The sequence below is a fragment of the Fusarium tjaetaba genome (assembly GCF_013396195.1).
Source record: "Fusarium tjaetaba strain NRRL 66243 chromosome Unknown NRRL66243_c0000239, whole genome shotgun sequence".
NCBI classification, from domain to species: Eukaryota; Fungi; Ascomycota; class Sordariomycetes; order Hypocreales; family Nectriaceae; genus Fusarium; species Fusarium tjaetaba.
The window spans coordinates 120,256-145,849 of NW_023501435.1; the positions used below are offsets into that span (position 1 = coordinate 120,256).

General features: G+C 48.4%; 5 protein-coding genes across 5 annotated transcripts; 3 read left to right on the forward strand and 2 right to left on the reverse strand.

Moving 5' to 3' along the window:
- Positions 1-1,137: 1,137 nt before the first annotated feature.
- Positions 1,138-7,050, forward strand: FTJAE_10328 (ankyrin repeat; the record flags this gene model as incomplete). The annotated part of the gene is made up of 7 exons (XM_037343158.1): positions 1,138-1,809; positions 1,866-1,952; positions 2,032-3,399; positions 3,465-4,585; positions 4,633-5,415; positions 5,469-5,716; positions 5,771-7,050. 7 exons carry the CDS (start codon positions 1,138-1,140, stop codon positions 7,048-7,050), a joined length of 5,559 nt encoding a protein of 1,852 aa, XP_037202590.1.
- A 289-nt stretch (positions 7,051-7,339) lies between these two features.
- FTJAE_10329 (Autophagy-related 33) lies at positions 7,340-8,140 on the reverse strand (the record flags this gene model as incomplete). The annotated part of the gene is made up of 2 exons (XM_037343159.1): positions 7,340-7,861; positions 8,072-8,140. The coding sequence occupies 2 exons, from the start codon at positions 8,138-8,140 to the stop codon at positions 7,340-7,342; spliced, it is 591 nt and encodes a 196-aa protein (XP_037202591.1).
- Positions 8,141-9,287: 1,147 nt separating this feature from the next.
- Positions 9,288-12,548, reverse strand: FTJAE_10330 (fanconi anemia group M; the record flags this gene model as incomplete). The annotated part of the gene is made up of 1 exon (XM_037343161.1): positions 9,288-12,548. One exon carries the CDS (start codon positions 12,546-12,548, stop codon positions 9,288-9,290), a length of 3,261 nt encoding a protein of 1,086 aa, XP_037202592.1.
- Positions 12,549-13,824: 1,276 nt separating this feature from the next.
- On the forward strand, positions 13,825-16,013 carry FTJAE_10331 (mRNA export factor MEX67; the record flags this gene model as incomplete). The annotated part of the gene is made up of 3 exons (XM_037343162.1): positions 13,825-14,313; positions 14,474-15,916; positions 15,969-16,013. The coding sequence occupies 3 exons, from the start codon at positions 13,825-13,827 to the stop codon at positions 16,011-16,013; spliced, it is 1,977 nt and encodes a 658-aa protein (XP_037202593.1).
- Positions 16,014-19,953: 3,940 nt separating this feature from the next.
- On the forward strand, positions 19,954-22,185 carry FTJAE_10332 (uncharacterized protein; the record flags this gene model as incomplete). Its single annotated transcript, XM_037343163.1, has 1 exon — positions 19,954-22,185. The coding sequence occupies one exon, from the start codon at positions 19,954-19,956 to the stop codon at positions 22,183-22,185; it is 2,232 nt and encodes a 743-aa protein (XP_037202594.1).
- Positions 22,186-25,594: the final 3,409 nt, after the last annotated feature.

Genomic DNA, 25,594 nt, shown 5'->3' on the forward strand with positions numbered 1-25,594 from the left:
GTGATTCACTGTTCCGCTTAATTTACTGTCACCATCCATCCTTTGGAGTATGTTTCCAAATATGGATGGATATTAAGTAGAGTGAAACGTGTTTTATAGCGTCAGGCATTGAGACTTAGAATTGCTCTCTGTTTATTCATTTATATTGCAAAAGGCAGTCTTCATGGTTACCACCAAATACCGAAGTATGTCATGGTGCATCTGCGGTTTAAGGTTTGTACCGTTGATTGCAACTCAATCGCAGAGGTACATCCAAGCTACATGGACGAACAGAATAGAACGAATGATTACTTATCTAATGGAGATAGCGGAAGCCAACATATGGATGTTTCATAATCTGGTATAGGTCTGTACCGAGATCGTATGACTATCATATTGAAATAATTGGCCTACACTACTAAAATAGTGTGTATTTGGTCAAGCTCTTGGCTAATCGACTGTCACTGTCGACCTGAGTGGAATTTAGGGGGTCTTCTGCCTGACTAAAACCCAAACAGTCCATCGCCGAGCATTTTATGAAGTCTGGCGGAAAATATTTCCAATTCACACTCTCTCGCCGCGACCAGACCATTGTATGTGATAACGATCATCTCATTAAGCAGATGCTGCCTTCCAAGCCAGGCATCAGTGGACCTCTTTGATCAAGATCACGAGCTTTCGCGTATTGATTGCTCGCCATTTTAGGCAGCACATACCCCTGTACCCCAGGAAGCTGCCACTAAGACGCGTTGTGGGACGCGGTCTAACCTCACTGATATTTAGCCTTAGGGTAGTGGGGTAGAATTCTATTGATGGCGGTAGGGATGGCTTCAGCTGGCCAGGTCAAAGAGGAGGGGTTGACAACTGAGCAAGTTCCATCCATGTGTAACCGTAACTAGGTACCTTAATATATAAAACTGTTGAAGAACCCTCTCTTTTTCGGATGTTCTTTCTCTGAGTACCAATTGCTTGATATCATTTTCGACTGATTACTATAGCAAAATCACTCTAGGTCACCTACATTGAACGAATTCAGAACTTCGCATCTCTATACTTTCCCCTCTTCTATACACTCTCAACTTCCCTTCTTTCTCTTTTTCCACTTCATCCTTCAATATCCTTTGCTTCTTCCCCCAGAAGTCCTGATCCCCAATCAAAATGGATAGCCTCCCGAAACTCCCTGCTCCTCATTCGGAGCTGGCGAAGTACATCTTTGACCACAAAGACACAAAGATCACCGAAATCATGGCTCCATATCGCGAGTATGAAGCGAACTTGCGATCTATATATGCGCAAGATCGCCATAACCCAATCCTCGGTGACCCCTATCTCAATGTGGTTCCCCTCTTTACGGAGAATACCAAGTTCATCACCACTCGCGCACGTAATCTGGACGCCGAGTCTGACGAGGAAAAGTCAAAGTACATAATGGCTCTTCCAGATGACAAGCGTCGTGCTCATGGCTCCCCTGCGACAGTTGCGAACCTCGAAGAGTTCCAGAAGAACTTCAACATATTTTCAGAGTCATCGCTGGCTGACTTAGACTGGTCAAACGTTGTGGCTGCTGGTTCTTCAGTCGTCAACTGTCTCCTGCCTGTCCCTAAAGAGTTCAACACAACTAAACGAAAACTTCGAGAATATTACCACGAGAAGTTCTGCCCTGCTTCCGATGTTGATCTCTTTCTGTATGGGCTCAATCACGATCAGGCCATCGACAAGATCAAACAGATTGAACAGGCAATCAAAGATGCTCTTTTGAATGAGGTAACAGTTGTGAGAACAAAATACGCAATCACAATTGCTAGTCAATATCCTGTTCGGCACATTCAGGTACAGGACCCCACACTGCCTCACGTCTACCATAATGATGACTGACTGTGTTATAGATCGTTCTCCGCGTCTACAAATCTGTCAGTGAAATCCTCACTGGATTTGACATTGACGCTGCAGGTGGAGCATACGATGGAACTCAGGTAAGGCAGCATTCGTCATAAGAACATATTGTCTTAGCAAGGGGATCCGGAGTTTTTGGCTTTGTCTAACAGGACTCAGGTATATGTGACTCCCCGGGCTCTCGGGAGCTTCATCACGCAAATCAACCACATTGATCTTACTCGTCGAAGTCCTTCTTACGAGAATCGACTGTCAAAGTATTCACACAGAAACTTTGAGGTCTACTGGCCCGAGCTAGATCGAAACCAGATCGATCCAACCATCTTCGAAAGAAGTTTCAGAAGAACTCTAGGCTTGGCTCGTCTCCTTGTTCTTGAACGGCTTCCAACCACCACAGCTCGAGATACATATCTCGACAAGAGGCGTGAGGAGCGAGGCCGGCCCCGGGTTTATAGATCCCACCAGGTCCTCCACGGGAACATCAAGGACTACCATGAGGATGAAATTGCTGATTGGCTGTCTGAAGAGGACGTCAGTAACTACCATACCTTCACTGTGCCTTATGGGCAGCACTTCAATGCCAAGCGGATCGAGAAACTCTGTTATACGCGAGATCTTCTTCTTAATGCAGAATGGAACCAGCCTGATGATCGAGAGGTTTATCTCCATCGCCACCCTGCATTTTTTGGGCGTGTACAAGACGTGATCGAAGACTGCTGTGGCTGCTGCCCAGAGGCTGTTACGGACCAGGAAAAGGAAGTCGCAGAGAAGGAGGCTCAGATTTATATCAAAGGCAAAGTCTCCTTCTTGATCGATGATCCTGGTCGACAGCAAATTGGTTCTTTCAACCCTCTGACTGAGCAAGACTGGACTGATATGGCGTATGTGGGCAACGTTACCAGACTTTGCCAGTCAATTGTCGATGGTGACGTTGACGACGTATCAAACTGGCTAAGCCAGGAAGATGCCGATCCTAACAAGAGAGACTATACTGGCAGAACCCCTCTCCATCTCGCCGTAATGACATCGACGCCAGAGGTCATCAAGTGCCTTGTTGACCGCGGTGCACGGCTGACTGCACGACTGGCGGACGGCAGGAATGCCCTACACCTCGCTGCTTCACGAGGTGATGTGGAGATTATCAAAATCTTGATGGAGAAGTCAATCGAAAACGAAGAGGCTGAAGAGGAACGACAGGACAAGAAGCGCCGAGCAGCAAAGAAGGCCAGTTCTGACAACAATGACGGGGTTCGTGACAAGGACGCTGCATCAGATCCCGATGGAGAATCCGATGGCGAGATGATTGATGACGGGACAACAGATGCCGATGCCGCATCTATGACTACTGGGTCTTTCGTCAAAATCAAGCAAGTCGAAGCAGAGAATGCTGAGGATCTTGTTCCCGAAGAGTCACAAGACGAGCCGGATTTCTTCAATGTCGACGCCTTAGCATGGGATCTCCAGTGTTCTCCTCTTCATCTTGCCATCGCAGAAGGAAACGAGGACGCTGTTAGGGTTCTTTGTGATGTAAGTGAAATAACATGACGCCTAATCCAGATTTCAAAGAGTTTCTACTGACAAATAACTCGCAGTACGGGACCGATTCGATTTTGCCCGTCAAGTCTCTCGCGGAACATGGTGACAGTCGTGTGATTCTGACACTGGTTCTGGCCTTGACACTGCCTAATGACAAGGCCAAGTCGATGTCAAATCTCCTTATGCGACTCGGCGCCACATCCGCCCAAGCTGATTCAAAAGGATGCACTGCTTTCCATAGATTTGTTGAATCTGGAGAGGTGGAGCTCATTGATACGCTCCTGGATAACGACAAGATGGGCATAAAGGCGGCTATCAATCACATGGTCTGCGATGGAAGTTATTGGAACGCAGAGACTATTGCCCCGATTAACACTGCCGTTCAGAGTGGAGATGTTGCTTTGGTGTTGAAGCTACTCTCTGCTGGTGCTGCAGCTCACATCGACTTCGATAATTGGTTGAAGTCCGCCAAGGTCTCCGACATGTCTGGGCGCCTGGGCACTCTGGAGGCCAACCAGAAGATGTATAAGGAGACTGTGGAACAGCCATTGATCACCGCCATCCGATCTGGCCGTACAGATGTCGCAATCGAACTCCTTGAAAACGGCGCCGACCCGAATTCACTGAATACAGAGACACATCGGCTAATTTTCAATGAGTATCAGAGAAACTGGAATAAGGGTCAATCAGCTTTAGACCTGGTCCAAAGGTCGCTGAATCGTCTTCGTGGATTCCATGTTGAAAAGACTGGACCTGTGAAACCAAGGGAGACCCCAGGGATGGATGACTTCCTGGGCCACTTCACTTCTGGAAGTTACTCTCATTGGGTTGTTTCAGAGCAAGTTGAGAGTCAAAAGAGGTCATTCGCTTCTCGTCTCAAGCGATATGAGGAGGATATCAAGAAGAATCCAGAGCCTAAAGGAGTTCCGGAAAAACTGGAAGCAATCAAGGAGCTGTCAGCAGGTTTCCAAGCCCTTGAAGAAGAGCTCATAAAACGAGGTGCGAAAACCTTTGATGAGTTACATCCTGACATCAAGACGAATCTGAGGAACAACCCCTCAAGCACAAGTAGCCGAACCAAGGACGAGGACAAGTCCATCAAGCCTTTCGAGTTTCACTTCTCATTTAACAATGACCGGGATATGACGGAAAAGAGAAGAGATGGTTACATTGAGCTGTAAGTAGATCCAAATCGCTTTTCATTGTCTTATCTAATTGGAACAGAATGGAGGCTGCGTGGGCGGGAGATATTGAGAAGGTCAAGGAGCTCTCCCTCCAAGCCTGGGGCGCCGAAAAGGATCAACCGCCACTCAAGATCGCTGTCTCGGATAACATGGGCAATACTCCTTTCTCAGTAGCCTTCCTTCGAGGACACAATGATCTAGCAAGGGCTTTGCTTGAAATTGTCAAGGCACAATGGTCTCCACCCAAAAAGGATAAGGTCCGCTTCAGAATGGAGGCTGGCAACGAAGACGAGGAGTATGAGTCTGATTCCGATAGCTCTGATAGCTCCGGCGAGAACGAACCACGAATAGTCTCTGAGAAGGTGCAGGACAAGTTCACCATAGACGATATTGGGCATGTTTCTATGGAGGTGGAGTCTCATACCAAGCCCCTCCAGATCTTATGTGAATCGGTTCCAAGCTGGTTGGTCGAGAAGGGGAAGGTTGTGTACCGACATCAGAAGAGGAGCTTATTCGTCCACACGTTCGACACAAACGATACGGCTGGCCTCAAGCTCCTTTTGGACTTGGCACAACACTATTCAGGTCAGAAGTTCGAAGGTGATGACGCCGATCAAGAGGACGAAAGCTCGACCTGCGGCTTTACCTTCCCCCAGTCGGATTTCAAGTGGGCAGTTGAGCACGGGAAGACTCAACTGCTCGCCCTAGTGATAAAACGGACTGGAGCAGGCATACCACTCGATCATCTTGTCAAGAAGAGCGGTGTCGAGCTGAAGCGAAAGCCGCGATATTACCAGGGACTGACCGTCTACGGCAGGAAAAGGTACGAAATAACGTCCATTCGTCTTATTTACTCACCACTAACTCATTTCACAGAAAGGATTGGGCAAATGCTGGACGTGGTATGGTTATCAAGAGCAGCGGACTGAGAACGCCGCCTCTCCTCCATGCTGCTCTGGGTGGTAGTGTGGAGAGCGTCGAGCTCTTCCTTGGAGATGCCCCGCATAGGTTGTATGGCGAGTTTGCCAAGTCCAAGGCCTCCAAGGAGGACTCAAGATTCAAGCATTTGAAGGAGAGTCCTGGCGGATTCGACCGCGCAATTTCCAAGTGGCTTGGAGCCGATAGTAAGCAGTTCAACCAACAAAAGTTTTTGCAAACAATACTGACTCTGTGAACAGATGATCTCGTGATCCATTGTGCGGTTTTGGCGCACCCTGGAGACAATGCTAACGACCTGCTAGAGTATCTTGTTGAAGCTTGCCCAGATTTCATTGAGAAGAAGAACTCTGAGGGTGACACACCGCTGATGGTAGCTTGCCGCCTTGGAAGAGTCGACGCTGTCAAAATCTTGCTGGCAGCCAATGCGGATCAGTCGACTCGAAACCAAAGGGGTGAAAACATCATCCATGCAGCAATCGAACGCAACCCCAAGGCACATCAGCTTCGTGAGCTTCTGGACCTCTTGGACTCGGGCCTTCGCAGTCATCTTTTCCTCCAGAGAAAGAACCTCAACGAGAACGGCACCACCCCCGTACACGCTTGGATTTCCCAAATTTCAGGAATGACACTTGGTACCGACAATCGCAACAGTTACCGCAGATACAACGTCTCAGGGTATGCTAAGCCATACATTGGCCAAGAGAAGGAATCGGTCCTGATGCTCAAGCTCCTTCTCGAATATTCTAAAGGCGAAGAACTCGAGATGCTCAACGGAGCAGGGGACACGTGCCTTCACACGGCGATTATGGCTGGCATGATTGCCGCTGTTCACGTCTTGGTAGAATTCAAGCCCAGCCTTGTCTACCGGGAGAACGCCGTCGGCCGGACTCCTGCTGAGCTCGCGCATGACAAACTCACTAGCCAGAAGTTTACCATGCCTGACAAGCCCAGCATTCAAGACCGAAATCGCGTCCAAGATACCTTGCGAAAGAACTCGGAGGAGTTTATCCAGGAGGCTGCCTTGGACGCTCATTCACAAGAGCAGAGGAGATCGCTCGAAAGTCTGGGGCTCAGTGATACCTACAAGCCACAGGAAGTTCCTCTGATTTTGGCATCCATGGGTGTTGAGAAGAATCGATCAAGCAAAAGGCTCGAATCTCGAAGCATTGATCTCGTTTTGTGGGACCTCTGCCGCACTACAATGAAGCAGCATCCCGGGAAACGCCGCTTGGTGAGCTTAAACGAGGCTAATGATGTTGCCAAGAGGTTGGGTGAGAAGTACTCAGCGTCAAGGTATTTCAGCGTTCAAGCTCGGGTTGACGACGATGAAGTGGATCCCGATGAAAAGGAGTTCAGCACGACGATTGATTTTGCGGTCCAGGAGATGAAGTCTCGTCTGTCTCAAGCCTGGGAGACGAAGCGACGCCACGGCTTAAAGAACAACAGTTCGTCAGGCTCTGATTACGGTCATTCTTCTGGTTCCGATGAAAGTTCCGATATTTGTGAATTTCCATATTGAGTAGTGTGTCCGTATTGTGGCCATCAAAGCAAATGATCTGGTTTTCTGCTCAAATATGCATCGAGTCTCCGACTGGTACTCACTAAGCTTGCATTCGGGGACTTTGGGGTTTATTTACTTGTTATACGGCCTTCATGTTTCTTTTTCTTATTTCACATTCCGAGACGAAAATGAAAGGGTCGTAACTGAGTTGTCATGAAATAACATTCGTAAAAGAAAATGAGAACGCCATTATGTTTAACTTATCTCTCTCAACTTGTAAGAGATCGCAAAAGTGTGTCAAACTCTCTTATGAGACATAGACAACTGCCTGAGGTGCACCATCACCCCAGATTCCAATAACTGCCATGGTGAAACCCAGAGCAGAGAAGGCGGTTCGTGCAATATAGCTGTGGACGAGGCCCTCCACCTCCACTCTCACACCCTCACCATTGATATCATCAATATCTTCCTCACTGGCAGGCTCACTGTGAGCGTCGCCTAGAACCTCGTAGCTAGCCTCCATTTTAGCTCTTTGAGATTGCCGAGGCGCCGATGATGCGACATGTCGAATAGCAGGCGCGGGGATTACAAGGGGAGCGACGAATGAGAGGGTGGCGAGGAGTCCTGTATAGAGAAGGTAAGGGTGGCGAGATGAGCGGGGAGCGAGAGCAAAGCTGATGAGGAAGGGCGCGGAGGCGAGAGAAGTGAGGGCGAGGATGGGTGTCTTGAGAGCAGCGTTCAGAGAGTTGAGGCCGTGGGAAGCGGAGTTGGAAGAGGGAAGTCGGAGCAGGACGGGAAGGGCGAGAGAGGTGATAGAATAAGAGACGCCCTAGAAGACAAAGATTAGCAAAGAGTGGTAAGAACTCGATGGTATGCGAAGCAGCATACGACTAGGCACAATAACATAACATGATTACAACAGGCCATAGACAAAGGTATATGCTATGCTCAGTTGTTTGCGGGCGTAGATGGGATAGGATCCTGTGACATCACTTGATGCACAAACCAAACTGCTAGTGTCAATAGATTCTGAACGTACCGTCAGTAAGCCCAGCGAGACGGTGCCTACAAACTTGAGGAGCGAAACGCTCGTTCCTGTCGCAGTCATGGCTAATGGTTTGCTTCTTTGGTCAATGAGTATTGCTATTCTCCCGATGATGTTGATGGATAAGCAAGATATCCCTGGATGAGGGAATACAGTCGATTCGTAGCAAGTGATGATGTGATTAATGGGTTGGGATAGTTACTACCTTAAGGTATGGATAGTCTACCACGAAACCTAGGATTATCCTTTCCCCGGAGTGGCCAGCTGCAAGCTGTTTGTGTGAGTGGGGTCAGGAGGGGTGATAAGGCTAGGCCTTTTTACAAACTACCTTACATACTCCAGATACCGTCAGCCTCATCATGACTATTTTAAGTAATAGGTTAGTAATTCGATATCTCTTAGTTAGATCAGATCTTCACAAGCCTCTTCGGAGCTTCTTTTCCCCAAGTCCTGGGGCGCTACATGCTGTAGCTAAGGTAGTCACGGAGTGGAAAGCACGCGTTTGAAGTTGGCGCCTCCGCGTCTAAAGTGGACCACGTCGCTTAAAGAATTCTTTCTCCACTGTCGGCGCAGAAAACTCCAGTTCGTGATTCTGCAATTTCTTCCTTTTCTTCTTTCAACTCTTAACAAAACGGCTGACAGCCACATTTACACCTGTAAGTTACACCACATTTGTTTCCTGTATAATCTCGCATGATGAGCTCCTTTTTTCAACCCCTCCATTACTCATAGGAAGAGCCGTCTTAGACTGCTCTCGGCATATGTATTTGCCAGCTAAGCTCCCAACAAGATGCTCTGCTCTTCGTCTCTGCTGTGCGCCGCTCTCGAGCGTGTTTGCACGCGGGGACTATCATGAGCGAGCGGGCGGTCGGTGAGCCTGGTAGATGCGTCGGGGGCGGTGGTGCTTATAAATCGGGTTTCTGAAGTTTCGAGATGTTGTCACATTGTTATGTTCGATAGTCATATATATGGACACACGGCTGACCAACATACAGGATCTGCACCAGTGAGTGATTCTTAGGGTATTGACACGGTCAGGATAAAGATATTCAACAATGACACCCTTGCTGCGATTCGCCCACCCATCAATTACTCTTTCAGATAGTCTATATAGCTTATGTATCATTTGTCATTACATCATGATGCGCCTCTTCTAGTGACTTCCCTCGTTGCCAATTCCCAAAACCCCTTCTGCAGGCCATCGTACGAATCAATCACTGTCGCTATCATCCACAACAGCTCGCCGTCCACGTGCTGTGCGTCTTACAGTAACATCATCGTCGGAAAACTCCTGGCCTCGTTGCTTCCCGGTCATCTTCAGAACTTCTCCCAGGTCTGGAATATCGTCACTCTCCTGCGTGCCTGGGAATTGTGTCGGCACATAGAATGGCTTTGTTGATTTATCATGGGCACACTCCAGAGTGGATGTTGATGAAGCGGGTGGAGAACTTGTTCGTAGAGAAGCGGGCTCCCTCCCACTCGACACCGGATGATTATCAGAAACGATGAAGTCCAGAAGGTCTTCGCCATTGTCGGATCCATCAGTCTCAATCATATCGCTGTCCCGTTCACAATCATCGCCGACTTCGTCGCTGTTAAGCCCACCTTTCTTCTGCCGAGGCCTTCGCTTCACTTTCGATCCAGGCTTGCTGTTTTGTTTTGGTCGTCCACGGCCTCTAGGTATGACCTCGTCCTCTTCATCGTCCTCTTCAGAAAGGCCCTCTTCCACCATGGAGCTAACAGCAAATGCTTGCGGTGCTAAATCGGATGACAATCTCCTTCTTTTCGCACGAGGTTGTGCCTTTGAAGGTGGCTTTCTATTTTGTTTCTTCTTGACTGACGCTTTCGCTCCCATTCCTTTCGCTTTCGTTGTTGGTGTTTCGTTTGTTGGTTCGGTTTCAGATCCGGATCCAGCAAATGCGTGTACTGGTATCTCCAAGTAGTTGCTCCTATCTTGGTCTCGACAAGGCAAAACCAGGCTTTCTGGATCATGCGCCATCTTGTGCCACATTTTGACAAACCGTTTGGTGCGTGTCCCATGCTTTAGCTTAAATACTGGTCTAAGCTGCCTCTGCAGCTCTGGGTACGCTGTCATATCAGGCATATCTGTCTCCTCAATTATGCTATGATTGAACGGTAAGTTGCGGTATGCCCGGTTGAGCTCTTTAAGCTCTTCTTCACCGAGCAATACCTTGCTGAGTTCTGGCACGGTGGCGAGATCACCCAGCTCCGGGTTGTGTTTGTTGCTTTGTTGTTTTGCTTTCCCACCAATTTTTAACAAGCTCGCCACACTCTGGAATCCTGTTTCAACTCCATCAGGCATATGGAACTTTTTCGGTGGCTTCTTCTTTCCTGCTGGTGCTCGACGCTTTTTCGGCTCCGGCAATGACTGGTCCTGTGTGTTTTCGATAGGAATGTCAACGTGTCGTTTGTCCACCTCGGGTACAACCCCTCTTGGAACGATTCGTGTCGAGAGGTCAAATCGAAAATTGAACCGACTTCCCTCGCAAATCAATGTTTGCATCTTTTCGTAGTTGTCTTTGGATTTGGCAAATTGATCCTCTTCCTTGCCACGCATGAGTAGCAGCACAATGTTACCCGCTCGTTTTCGGCCAGTTCTTCCCATTCGTTGCAGCATTCGAATTGGGGATGCCGAAGAATCATAGCATACGATTAGATCGACCTGTCCGATGTCCAATCCTTCTTCTCCGATTGAGGTAGCAACGAGCACGTTGAAGTCACCCCTCTTGAACCTATTGATTGCCTCAATTTGCTGGGCTTGCTTCATGCCTTCTCCTCTCTTGCCATCAGCCTGTCCAACGAAGACACTGGCCTTGACAAGAGGTTGATGTTTATTCAGCATGCGCACAATATCTTCAGCAGAATCTCGGTATTCACTGAACACGATTACACGAGTCGCCGAGTTGTCACTCTGGTCCATGAAGTGATTCAACACAGTATCGGCCAAGGCTGTGAGTTTGGGATGTCCCACGAAACCTTCCGTGCGAAGCCATTTGGAAATCCTATCCATCATCTCCTGAAAATTAGAATCCTGAATCAGTTGGCGCTTGTACTTGGAGCCCTTTTCTCCTTTGCCTTCCTGTTCGCTACGCAAGTCGACAAGATTGTCGTAGAAAGGCTTAATACCGTGGAAGTTTAGCAATTTTATCGAGTGTGCGATGCTGGTAAGAACGCTGAAGACAGCTCGCATCATGTGTTGTACGCCCTGGTTCGCATGCCTCCCTCGAGAAGCGAACCATTCTCTTTGGGATTGCATCAATCCGTATGCTGTGATAGCCATCGGGCTTCGTCCAAACCAGATGTTTTGCGAGCTCAGTTTATCTGTCATCGGTTTCAGGGCCTTGGTGAAAAGTTCACTGACTAGGACCATTTCGTCGGACGGATCAAGGACAACCTGTTCGATATTCCTCTGATGAACATACTGACGAATGTCTATTGAGTCCTCTGTGCGTATTTCGCAGTGAGATATGCCTAGGTTGTCAATGACTTCTTGTACTGTCTCGATTTTTGAGCCAGGGGTGGCAGTCAATGCTAGTACTCGGAAGCTCTTGGAGAATCGTCGAATGAGTTTGGTGACCTTGGCATACGCATACTCTCCAACCGCACGATGAGCCTCATCAATGACCAACAGAGCTATGGATTTCGGATCGGCATATCCGTGTGATATATCATTTAGTAGCGTCTGAGGAGTCATGAAAAAGACTCGACGTGACTCCCACTCATCAACACGGAGAGCTGGAGGGATATCGCCTGTCAACAGTGTTGTTTCAGACCGTGGGATACCCGCGATATTGTAGCAAGCATCGACTTGTTGTGCCACAAGGGGCTTTGTTGGAGCAACGAATACTAACTTGGCTTTCTTGGTCCATCGATAGAAGTTGAGCATGACCGTTGCTGCAATAAAAGTTTTCCCGAGACCAGTTGGCAATGCTACTAGGGTGTTGTTAAACAAACTGTTTTTGACGATACTGAATTGGTAGTTTCGAATAGCGCCCAAGTTGGTGGGATAGACCCATGTCTGCATAGCCTCAGTGTCGACTTCATGGTGAGTTGGTTCTTCTCGAGGAAGATCGACGCGGAACACTCTTGTCGCCGCTGCTGGCTGCGAAGGCTGCGGGCCATCGCTTGATAGTGAGCCGCCAAAAAGAGTCGTCTGACGCCAATTTCCGGAACTTGTTCGATTGAACCCTGTTCGAGGGGCCTGACCAGCCGAGGCTGCTACAGACACATTCGATCTCGACTGTGGCTCTGGGGATGAGAATGCATCTGAGGGGAGATCCTCCAATTCCAAAGCTGCCACAGCTGCAGAGTTTGGCTTGTTCGAGGGTTGCGATGCTACTGCATGTAAAGCTTTTGCGTTGCCTTGCCCGTTCATAGAAGACGAGACTTGATCAAGAGCGGTAATGAAATCCTCATCAGCGATGTCATCGTCGAACTCGTCACTGTCCATCGTAGCGAATAAGTGTAGTGACGCGCGGCTCCTCGGGTATGCAGTGATTTGAATCAATAATTAAAACATTCTGGACGATGAGGCTATATTTTCCTCTGGGATAGTTCTTCCGTGACAAAACCAGGCACAGGCAGATGATTGATTTAGCTAACGAAGGCAAGGGCGCGTTGCCCATGCCTGGGTCGCGCTGGTTTAAAACGCGATATCACGTGATTCGAGGCCCATCTGAGTTTCCAGCTTTGGCGGTGTTTAACTCAAGTCCAGTATTCATTCAACTGTAAAGTTGGCAGGTAGGCAGGTGCCTACCGTAGTAGGTGGCTAGTACCTTAGGTAGGCAGTAGCTGGAAAATATATCATCAGGCCATCAATGCGTAGTGTTTATAAAACCCTGAAGTGTACGCAAAATCTTTCTCGTACTTCCTTCAGAAGCTCTTGCTTTTTGCTATTTACATGTGAAGCAAAGTAGATACCAACCTGGTATCTTTGCAAAGGCAGTCAATGGATCCTTGTTTTCCATTCAGGTTCCGAATTTACGCCGTTTGGCTTTCTTGCAAGTCAACCAACCACTAAAGGTAACTAGGCTAAATCAGGTAGTGAGGCTGCCTGGTCGAGTGCCTTCATGCTCGCCAACGTTAGTGGGGCCTTTGTAAAACGTCACAGCTTGCTTCGCGAAGAGAACTTCTTTGTCTTCTACAACTTTTTCCCTTTTTCCTCACGTAACTATTGCCTCGTCTCCGCATCACAAACATCGCGGAGCTTGTGCAAATCTTTGTCACAAGGCTTCGGCTCTCACTCTCACGTCGACAGAGATATCGCCAGCGAATCGTCGCGTCTTGTTCGTTTCAACTCAATACGCTACACAGTCGCACGAATCTCGACCAACCTACTCGCGCTTATCGCTGCGTTGGTGTAGACCATCTTCAGGTTGCGATCACCATCTGAAGGCATTGCGCTTCATGGCTCAAGGGTTGGATCATCATCCGCTGCATCTCTAACCAGCTCTGGCCCCTTCCTCGACCACGAACTCGATCACGTTCAGCATTTGAGGTTGTGAAATCACCAAACGGCTCTCACAAATTCACAACTGCAACAATCTGCGCTTCTGATACCACGATAAAAAAAAATACCACGATAAAAAAAAAACCACATACGAAAAAGGGGAGGAGCCCAAAAACCACAAAAACTACGAGCAAGACTACCCTCCAAAAACAAAAAAAGTAAAGGAGGGGGAAAAAAAACTATCTACTATCACTATCTCGAATCACCACCTACCACTATGGCGCCTCGAGGTCGTCAGAATACCAGCGCGCGCGAGACTCGCAATGCGCGCAAGCCAGCTACCACCTCCAGAGGTGGAATTCAGAAGCGCAAGGCTGGTCGTGTTGATGGCGATGGCGATTTGGATATGGACAGTGCCGGTCGACGGGCTAAGAAGGCTACCACTGCCGACGTCAAGCCTACTCGGTCCAGTACTCGAACTTCAACACGTGGCGGCCCGTCCAAAAATGCCCAAAATGTGCTGAAGCATTTGAGCAACGGCACCGCTGCATCCCTTGCCTCTCGTATTTCAAGTGCTTCCTCTGGCAAGGGTCCCAAGACTCGATCCCAAGACATGACAGGCCTGACGGTTCTACGAGTTGGTGGTTTGAAAGAAAGCAAAGCCGCCAGCAATGCTGGAGGAGGTGTCAACGACCTCCTTGGCTTTATGGAGAGAAAAGCTGGTTCCTTCAGAACTGGATCGAAGCGAAAAGTCGCCATAAAAAAGGTATGTATCGTCATTGACAGGGCTTCAGGTGCGGAACATGCGACTCGGCTATGCGAGATTCGGAGAACTATTTATCGATCTACCATGCATCCTGCTACATAACTATACACTCCCGCACCTCAGCTGACGCTATTCAACAACGCCTGCTAACTCACTGTAGCACCATACAGTCGGTGATTACGTCTACATAGGAGCGAGTGGGGAGGATGCTTCCGAATTAATCAAGCTCAACACATTCACGTTTGCTGGTGCGCCTTTGGAGGTCATCGAAGTGGACGAAGTCCCGGACAGGGGCACGGCAATCGAATCCAAAACTACTCTAGAGCTCCGTACCAAACTTCAGGAAATTTTAAGTTCTCGGTACCTTGGCGCCAACAAGCTCCTCAATCTGGATGCCCTTGCTTCAGATGCAAACCTCGTCACTTTGGGTATGTTTGAGAGTCGAGAGCGTGCTCTGAAGACTTTCAGGGGACTCATGGCTGTCTGCGAGAGTCTTTTCAAGACGGATAAGGAGAAACAAGATGCAATCGAGAGCATCAGTCTGGCAAACAATAATATCGATGATGTTGGCCAAGTGGAAGTCGTTGCTACCACATTTCCTCGTTTGAAAAATCTCGACATGAGTGGCAACCAGGTGGCTTCAATGCAAGCACTCCAACCGTGGAAGGGCAAGTTCAAGTACCTCGAAACCCTATTCATGACAGGGAATCCCATTGAAACCATAGATCCGAGCTACCCATCAACCCTTCTGGAATGGTTTCCTAGGCTGCAGAACATCAACGGGACCCAACTACGCACCCCGGAGCAGATTGCTGAGCAGGAGGCTGCCCTCAGACCTAAGCCAATTCCCCAAAACGGCCCGGACTTCAGGGATGTCGGTGGTATTGGCGAAAACTTCCTCTTGGAATTTTTTGCGGCATATGACAGCGACCGACCTGGTCTCGCGTCAAGGCTATACGACGAAGACAGTCGATTTTCTATATCGGTTGACACACGAGCAGCTCCGGATCCCAACGCTGCTGCACCCATGTCTTGGGCTTCGTATATCAAGCTATCGCGGAATTTGACTAAAATCACCATGCCGAACCCTCGCATCCAACGACTCTTCCGTGGCACTGCCAGCATTCAGGATGCTTGGAAGACCCTTCCCCTCACTCGACACCCTGATATCAAAGTGGAGATCAGCAAGTACATCATGGATTGCCACCCTTTGCAGGGACTTGTCGATCCCAGCGGCCAGAGCTCCGGAGGCGTCGATGGCTTGATAGTGGCAGTGCACGGTGAGTTCGAGGAGCAAGACCCCAACACCAATGCTATGGGAAAGCGAAGCTTCTCCCGTACGTTCGTCCTTGGACCCGGAAAGCCAGGGCAGGGGGTTATCCGAGTCGTTAGTGACATGCTGTCACTTCGAACGTATAGTGTACTCCCCAATGTGTTCGCAGCGCCTGCCTCAATTCCTACTACGGCACCAGCCGATCAACACCAAGCAATGATCGCCGAGTTATGCAAGCAAACGGGGATGACACCCCAATACTCCGAGATGTGTCTTACCCAAGTGAATTGGGAATTCGACCAGGCTTTGGTGATATTCAACGAGAAGAAGGTATGGGTCTCATTTATTATGAAATCGGGTACGGAAGACTAACAAATTCCAGTCACAACTTCCAGCTGAGGCTTTTGCTACGATGGTTGGCTCATAGGATGGCCGGCCAAGCATCGAGGCTGTGGACCCAACTATGGCAGGACGATACGGAAACACGCAGTGTGTTTAGGGTTCTCACAATTGGGAAAGAATGGACAGTCATATCAAAAGGAGTGGGTAGAAATTAGATTAACAGCGATGGTTTGCAGCACTGTTGGAGTTCATTGGTCCATGCGGATATTTGCATCATACATGGTTATAGGCGATACTATTTGAGATTCGGGTCCAGGAAGACTTCGTTTTTTTGGTGAGGAAAGGGAGGCAGTTTGCATAAATTATAATGAGATACCGTCACCGAATGAAGACGCTGTGTTTCTATGTCCTCTCCAATCTAACCATCTACCATATCGTGAACGGTTTACAGCCTGTTCAGAATTGTCTCATGGGTCATTTTTCGGCTGCAGTCGTGTTCTGATACCTGACAGGGCAGCTCATACTCGCGTTTCTACGCATGGAGGAAGTATCGCGAAGCATTGATTGCAGACTTAGTCACCTGTTCAAGTAACTAACAATTATGGTGTGAATCACCTTCAACCCAGTACATTTATTAGTACTCTGTAATGAACTAACAACTACTTGAGTTTTGTTTTTTTATTCCCCATAGACAGTATAGGGTAACATTGACATGGGTGCCAATGGTTACACGAGGATTGGTTTCAGGTGAAGAGTATTCAATCATATAATGTCTGAATTAATTGTGTCTCTCGCTAACATAATCAACGCAGTGAGGAACCGTTACCATTAAGTGGTCTCCTAGTTTACGATTTGCTGATTAGTAGAATCCATGGCTATACCTCAAGATTTGACTGTTTCGTTGGGATGATCTACTGAAGGCACTTTACACATGAAATCTGCCCCACCGTAATACGAGACATATTCACTGCTGCAAAATATGTAGTGGCTAGAGTGGTTACCTAGGTACCTAGTGTAGGTGACGGTTCATTTGTAGTATATGGAGTCAGGAAGTTATTACTGCCCGGCTACTAAACTCTTAGAGAATACAACGTTATTCACCTTCACCTCTAACTTAGTTCCTTCCTATCTGCCTGGTCACTGAAGTGCCTGCCATTCTTGGTGTATTGATGACTGTAGAGGTGCAGACCGACTCTACTAATAGTAAAGTTACCTAGTAATATGAGAAGAGTGATTAGGAGGAATGATGGTATTATACAGAGAGAAAAACACCAGAGACTAGGTAGCCATGCGAGTTTAGTATATATGTTGACCATTGCACGTGTACACAATGCCATGCCGATGATAAACTAAGGCACCTTGGCCATTTACATCACACCATCTTGCGAATACCGAAGAGCCTAGGCAGCGAGGAGATTAGAAGTTGCCGGTGTTATAGCAAACAAAAGACGTATGGATGTTTTCAATGTCCAAGTAGACGATTGCAATTGGCTCCGTCTGACGACTGCTCCATCCCTTGAAGATGAACCAAGATCATAATACGGAGTCAGGAAGTATCGCCAGGGTCTATACACATTGGAGGACACTGTTATCTGAAAGGATAATGAGCATTGACAATTAATCCACAAGGTATACGCCGATTTGTATGAATCAATCTAATCAATATGTTCACACACGGCTCTCGTCAAGACCGTCTTTGCTGGAACCGTACTCCGTACATGAGAGAAAATACCTATGCAGGTTCATGCGAGTAATTCGAGAAGGGCAGGTGAAAAGAATTCAAGCTCTTATTAGCCCCGATAGGGGACTGGGGTCCTCAGGTTGGGTGCGCAATAGCGCGTTTCATATCGAGACTTGTGGATTTAGCCTACCTAGAACCCCAGTAGCCCAGCGAGTACTCTTGCTCAATTGGCGACGGGGGACATTGATAGACTGGCTAGACTGGATCGCAGTGTCGAAGCAGACGTGGCCAATTGATGGGCGAGTCTGTCCAAAATAGATCCAGGTCAGGCTGGTCATGAGCGTCATTATCAGTGATACCCTTTGACTCTATTATCCACGTATGGAGCCTAACGTGTGTGGTATTGTATTACAAAGGAACGAAGCGAAACACAAACGGGCACATAACCCAAGCAATTCAACACGAAGTTCAATTATCGTATTATTTGCTCGTATCTACTGGTGCCTTATGATATTCGCTCGACGTGCTTGCCACAGGTGCGAATTCTAAAGAGTGTGGTCTGGCATTGTACTTGTGCAGATATTTGCCTTAGTACTTAACCCTACCAAGTATGTGAGATATCCATTGCATTACTGCCATGGATGCATGTCTTATGAAAGCCTCCAGGTTCCTACAGATGCGATACCATACCATACCAACAACAACGTTTCTTCTATAATGGCATTGATATTGATAACTCAGTACGGAGCACTCAACGTTTATATAACATCCCGAACCTATATAACATCTTCGCTTGACTGATGATAGTGACGAACTCGTGAACTTCAAGTGGTTGCCCCTATTTTAATCTCTTCAAGCCCAGGGTAGATGCACGGGCCGCGCGCCTCTTTTAGAACAGACCTCGCAAGCACCCCTGATTCGAGTAGAGGTACTCTGTAGTCCAGTGGGTGCTACTGCTGCCCTCCTGTAACATTTCACAATGCCCCGAGGGCTCTGAAATGGGCATTCCATGCCACCAATGGTATGTTGCACTGGCTGTGAGGATCCCCTGCCACTGGCCGTCAGGAAGCGTTTGGTAAGAGTTGCACCAACCAATAAGAGGCATTGACCCCTGGGCGGGAAGACCAGCCTGCCAGCCTCTTGTGGAGGGAGGGAGGGATGGCCCCACTGTACCTGCAGTTACTGGATTCTGTATGGATCGTCGCTGGCTGCTGGACTCTGTTGGCACTGGCGTCTCACTTCTGGTCTCAACTCCGCCACTGCCCAAGCTCACGATATTAACAGGAGAATTGCAACAAATCACGACTTGGGATCAGCAATTGCCGAATCACAGACGGATAGCACGCCCTAGAAGTGCACCGAGCTATCGTCATAATACCACGTTAGGTCCTAGCAAGATTGCTCATGGCTCGTGTGGTACGGTGCGGCGTACTCAGTGGTTGCTTGCAGGACCACGAGCGTCAGACCCCTGCTCATTTGTGTCCGTCAACTCATACCCATGACATTTTTGCCTGTCTCTGAGACTCCGCCTTTGACAAGGTCACCCCAGTCACGACTCTCCACTACGAGCTCGTGTCATACGTCTCGTCCCCCGGTGCTGCATTTGCTCTCTTCTCTCTCATTTCTCCTGGATCATCTGCTTTGCTTTGCTTTGCTTTTGTCTGCTCTCTTTCCCGCGCTTGTCTCTGCACACCCATTCCAGGCCTCGCAACACCGTCTGGTACGATCACGTCGAGGTTCACTGCCAATCGTCGGGCTCCCTCCTTTTACCTATAGCGCCAAATTGCACGCTTGATTTGCATTCCCGTCGTTTGGCTAGAGAGCGATATCGAACAAGCGTACGACAGACATCTATCCTCCCGAACCGAACACATCATCTTTCGCCCTCTAACACGACTGCCACTGCGACTTTTGAAGTAGATCACAGCGATTTCCTCCACGTCGGCGTCTTTTTTTGTCACTCTCGCACCTGTGGTGTTGAGAACTCAGCCACCTTTCCACTCCTTTCGACACCAACACTTTCTTGCTGCATCCGGCCAGCTCTCCCCAGGCATCGGGTTCATCAGATCGTCGCCACATCCGTTAGCTTCAACTCTGTCTGCTTGCGAATAACTCGATTCATTCCTTACTCGTGACGACTTCTCTTTCAGCGACGTGTGCATTCTCTTAGCCTTCCAAGAGTTGAATTTCGTTTCCGACAGTCTTGACCACTGCTCGCTTCTGACTTGGCCTTTGATTTGATTTGCGACGCGAATACCAACTGACCAGCTTTCGAACCCGTCATGCCATCGAAACCATATTAATTTGTTCTCAAGATTGTGATTGACTGGGAATCTTTTTCGCGATGAGTTTACCTGAGCCGCCGTCCTCACTGGACAATGGATGCTCGGTTGTCCACGACAACACACTTTATGTTTTTACGCCAACTGCTTTCTTGTCGCTGCCGCTTGAGGAGGGTGCAGAATGGAAGAAGTTGAAGATGGGAGAACAAGTTACTGGAGGAGCCTGTGTGGGAACTGATGCAGCGCTGTTCATCATCGGAGGTAGTGGTGGTCAGGCCAACTACAATGGTCTGCAAAAATACGTTTTCGCCGACAAGAAGTGGGAGACCCTGTCTGTTGATGACACAGCCTTCCGAAATTTACAACACCACGGTGCTGCCTATATCAAGAATACCGACCAGATAGTCGTCTCTGGCGGCAGCCAGGACGGCAGAGAAACACCTTCGGATACCTCACGATACTTCGCCGCCTCAGGACCATATATCCTCCAGAGCGCAGCGGGATCTGCCCCCTCTGTCAATCCCATTCTTTTGGCCTGGTCCGATGCCGAAGTTTGCCTGCTTGGTGGCAGTGACTGGAACACGGAAGTTTTACTCTTCAACGCCGCGACAAGTTGGAGAACAAATGGCATCACACTGTCCACGCCCGTTGCGGCTTCCAGTAAAGCCATGCTTGTTCAGGGAGGCGATGGCTCCAAGAGTCTTTATGTTTTCGATCTCTCAGCCAGTCCCAACAAAGTTCATCGCTATGTTGTCTGGGGTGACAACAACGCACCTGGCCAAAATGCTATGGATCAAAACGTGAAGCGTGATCTGTCCCTGAAGGACTGGCCTGAATATAACTCGACACTAGCTCCTACCACAGCACGCTCTGATTACTCGATGGCTCAGGACTCGAATGGCAGAGTTGTGTTTGTTGGTGGCAACAAAGACGAGCCTCTCGCCTTCTTTGATATGAAGGAGAACTCCTGGCTTGATGCCTCTAGCATCGTAGGTGACGAGTCGCAGAAGATTCTCTCTGCGGAATCTACCTCTGGAACCAAGACCAGAACCAGCACCACCAAGACATCATCAACTGAATCATCGACAAAAACCAAGTCTGTCAGCAGGTCATCGACATTAGTGACGTCGACTGGCTCAGCAACAGCCACCGACGACTCATTCTCATCGGCGACGATCTCTGACTCCAGCTCTGCTACCAACAGTGACATCGCGCCAGCTGGCGGTGCTAGTAGTGATGACAAATCTGGTCTTAGTTCCAATGCCATATTGGGTATCACACTGGGCACGATCTTGGGCTTCATTGCTGTGCTCATTGTTATCCTGTTACTCTTGCGCCGCCGTAAGAAGACCCGCCAACCATCACCTGAGAACACGCAGCCCAGGCACAATTTTCCCTCTGATGAGAAGGATCCCATGGGGCTTGGGGGTGGCCCTGTGTCGCCCTTCCGCGGTCACCAGTCCAATATGTCACAAGAATCATTCTCATCTATGGCAATTCTGATGGGCCGTGCTGGCAAGAACAAACCCGGTGTCTCTCGCAAGCTGAGCAACGGCACCAACCGTAGCTCAGTCAGCACTGAGCACAAGCAACTCAAATCTACCATTGGTAAACCAGTCCTGCAGGAGATGCAACATCCTGTATTACAAGGACAAGACACCCGCGGAGTGGCTTTTGATCCAACTGTTGCCGAGCCACGACCTCGGAATGGACCTCTCGAGACACAGGACGGTTTGCGAAGGAGCTCTGGCTGGAACCGATACTGGTCAGGCGGTAGTGCTCTTCAGATCTTGGGATTCGGTTCTTCTAAGAGAAACACTGTCGGCTCTGATAGTGACTCGCACTACTCAGATGCCATCCCGCATCGAAACCCTCGCGTTACGCAAGATTCAGCAACTGTGCCCCCTCTGAACTTCGAATTCCGCCCCGAGATGAACCGAGTCAATTCTGGAAGCCCTGTCGTCGCCGAGTACAACAAGAACATTCCTTTCAGAGATGGTGTAGCTGGTAAAATCGAGCGCCCTATATCAAAAGCATCTTCCGGCTATTCCAGCGGCATCCCCGAGAGCGTGAACGAGACATGGGACCCTGATCATAAAGACAAGCCCTGGGGTACAGATCGAGCGACCAGCAGTATTTATAACCCGAGCTTCTACTTCGGTGCACCTTTGTCTCCCCGGGTCCCACCACCTCAGACACCCCCCTCTGGAGTAAGCACGCAGCCTCAGCTCGCAATGGCCTCGCAGTCATCAGACATGAGCTGGTTGAACCTCGGTGACCGCTCTCGTCAGTAGAGCAGCCGCAGTTTTATGAACTGATGACGTCTTTAAGTTCTGCATGCACATTGTGAGCTACTAAGATACCCCCATCGTGCTTGGCGCACGTACCCCTTGCAAGCGAATAGTCGTTTTCAGGTTAAACCCATCGCTTTGAGCAAACATCTCGCTCCTATCACCCTCATTCACTATCTACATCTTGGTGCATGTACATAACGTCACACGCACTCGATCACACTCACTACTCCTCTCAGACCTAGTGTCTTTCCGAGAGAACCTATTTTCTTTTCTTCTTTTTGATAAAGTATCGCATGAACCGGCATCGGCGTGTGTATCAGCCGGCTTAATCTTGCTCGTATTCATTTGTGTCCTTTTTCTTGGCGCCGCTTTCATCCTGTACATTCTAGACGCGGACCCGGGATTGATCGTTATTTCCCGTCCTTTTTTTTTCTCGATCGTTGTTGTTTTTTCTAATGATACCACCATCTCCTGACGTATGTAATTGGCTAGTGTAGCAAGAAAAGGGGACCTGGAGGGGATGATCAAAGGTGATGGAGATATTGGATGGGGCCAAAAGAGATGCTGAGTTGAGTTGAGGTTTGATGATGAGAAGGGGACGTGACTGCTGGCCGAGGTTGAGCGGCGGTAGTCAGTTTTGTTAGCTCTTGAGTCATATCTGGATGTGAAGGGAAGCTGGAGGAAGCCAGGGCTGTAAAGCCGACGTTCCTCGAAATCAAAATATTTGCACAATCTCGTCCATTATGTATCTTTTGTATACGTGACTTGTGTGTTGTTTCAAACACGACTTATAGGAAGTATGAACTGGTCATCCAGTTGCATTGTTGAATATTGTTCGACGGCGACCTGTTGTGTGATACAATATGATCCTTTTTATTCTCGCGGTCACTAACCATCACCGCCTTGGAGATTGTTTGTCATCAGCACTTCGTCATGCTTAGGACCTGACTGATAGGGAATCCATAGTCAGATATTGAACTTGCCAGCCAAATGAAATGAATATCTGTACACCATTACCAGCATCAGAGTTTGCACAAGCGGCGGGCCGAGCCTTATCTTTGCTTATGACCACGTGCTTCATCGAGCAATTGAAGCTTATTAGTGTATAGTGAATGATGTAACTCGATTCAGAACATGGCTTGATGGAAGATACGAAACGTAGCTCTCGCTTATTCTGGAAGTGCTGTCCCCTGGAAAGAAGCTCATGGCACGAAAGTTGGCGACGAATCATTCCTAGGCACTCATTCAGCTAACTACTTCTCGAACGAAATCACAATTGCCATGAGACATAGGGACGTATCTACGGAGTGCACAATTGTAGAGTTTTGTGCAGCTTGAAGAGGTACGATGCCCTGGGACGTACAAGTATCTATCTCCATGTATTGTTGAGCCTCAGCCCCCGGTTCACGTGGGGGCATATTAAGCGAAGAGCTCGGTGAGTGTTTCCGGTAAGTTGCCTCGCGGTGGGCAAGGGAATAAGACTTTTTGGCGAGTATCATGACATTATGACAAGTGGAATCAAAGGGCCATGAAGTTGAAAGGTGAATAGATCTCGATGCAAGGAGTTTTACTCCTCATGAATGAATCTATGAACGGACGATGTACACTATGTGTTGCGTTTGAAACAGTTGATGAAATGGCTGAGCAACACCCCCAAGTTCTCGTGCCGCGTAGTTAGTACAATACCAGTATGAAAAGCATAGCAATGAATTCTATTCTGGCCTTTTCCTACAAAGCTATGAAGCGCTAGAGGCTGCTGGCAGTGTCTCGTGGAGAGTTGCACCAGTCACCGTATCCAGTTTGGATGAGCCAGAACATCAACGGAACATGAGAAACCTCCGAGGGCAGTCGCCTGTAGTAACCGTCTTGGGTCATTGACTTTTCTCCCAGTGGGCCCTAGAGCCAAGCGAAGGATAATGGCGTTTTCAGGGTCTTGTTGGCATCCTGGTCAGTGACGATCAAGCGGCTCATTGAGTTTGAGAGATTTTCTCAGCCGCTTACTTGTAGCTGGTGGCTGTGTTTCTTTGAGATGATTAGGAACTGGACGATTATGAGCCAAAAACTAGGAAGGGAATCATGTTAACCTAGCCTCGGATGCTAGTAATCGTTCTGCAATGCAATGCAAGGCACAGATGATAAACCTTTCTGCAGATTTCTCTGTTGCCTATCACCCCTGAGGCCAGACAATCTCTGATATTGCACCAAGGTGTCAAAGATAACCAATGCAAGCAAGCAACTCTAAATCTCTAGGTAGGTATGAAATTATACTCGAATATACTCAAGTCTTTTTAGTGGCAGAAGTCGATGGTATCATCAATCAAACTCAAGTCATTTTGGTATTTAGGATAGACCGATAGAGGTCCTAAGTCATCTTGCCTCTCCTTGCTATCCCACGGAAGATGTTGCCGAGGGTAAAGGGTGACCCTGGTCGCCGGAGGAGGGTAGTCAGATTGGGAGCGAACCATCCGGAGTAATGTTGAATGTGGAATACGATAAATGAGGATGATTGGATGAAGTTCGATGGAGAGGCTCAACAAGCTTCTTTGCACTGGGGGAAATATGTATTGAAGAAGAGTTGGAGAAGCCAAGGTCCACTGCAACACGAATGAGAGCTATACAACTCCCGAGAGAGTAGGTAGGTACTAATGCGAGGAAATGTATCGTAGGTGTAGCTACAGTGATGATCAGTAATGCCTAAAGTTAGTATCTACCATACAGTCAAGTAAGTCCTTGGATAGGAATATATGCATTCTACTAATACATGCTCTGACCACTGATCTGTAAGAAGAGAAGAGAGAGCCATGAACACATCGGTCGCCCAAACAGAAGCTCAAACATGTCCAGAAACTCGGGGAGGGATGGATGGACCTGACATGGCCCCCATGCAGCACAGCCAAATTCCAATTCTGGTAAGCGAGTCATAGCCCAGCGATGACTTTTACAGGGCCTATTACAGAGGAGCAAGTCTGGTCTCCCAAAGCTAACCCGAGCAGTTAAACTAAACACTGGCAACCTTACGCATAGACCAGGCGGATATCCACCACTTAGAATTGTCCGCGGGTAGCGTACAGTACAGTACGTTTCCCCCAACGAAGGAAAAGATCAAGTTAGCTGCGTTGATGGTATCCGAATACAAAAGTCCAGAAATCATAGTAAAACTTCCAAGACAAGTGAGTGTCTGTAGGGCAGACCCTTCTTCGTATACTCAAAGTACCTCACTCACATTCATCCTTGGACATGTATCAAGAAACTTCTTGCTACCTATTTAGTAGGTTAAGTCGGTAAGGTACCGAAGTATCCCGATTTTGTTCCTTGGGGCCTCTAGTCTCAGGTTAGTAGTATGAGAGACCACTGCAGAAGAGTCTCGGAACAAGGGACATCCCACGCTGGCGGCAGCTATAGGTGTCGC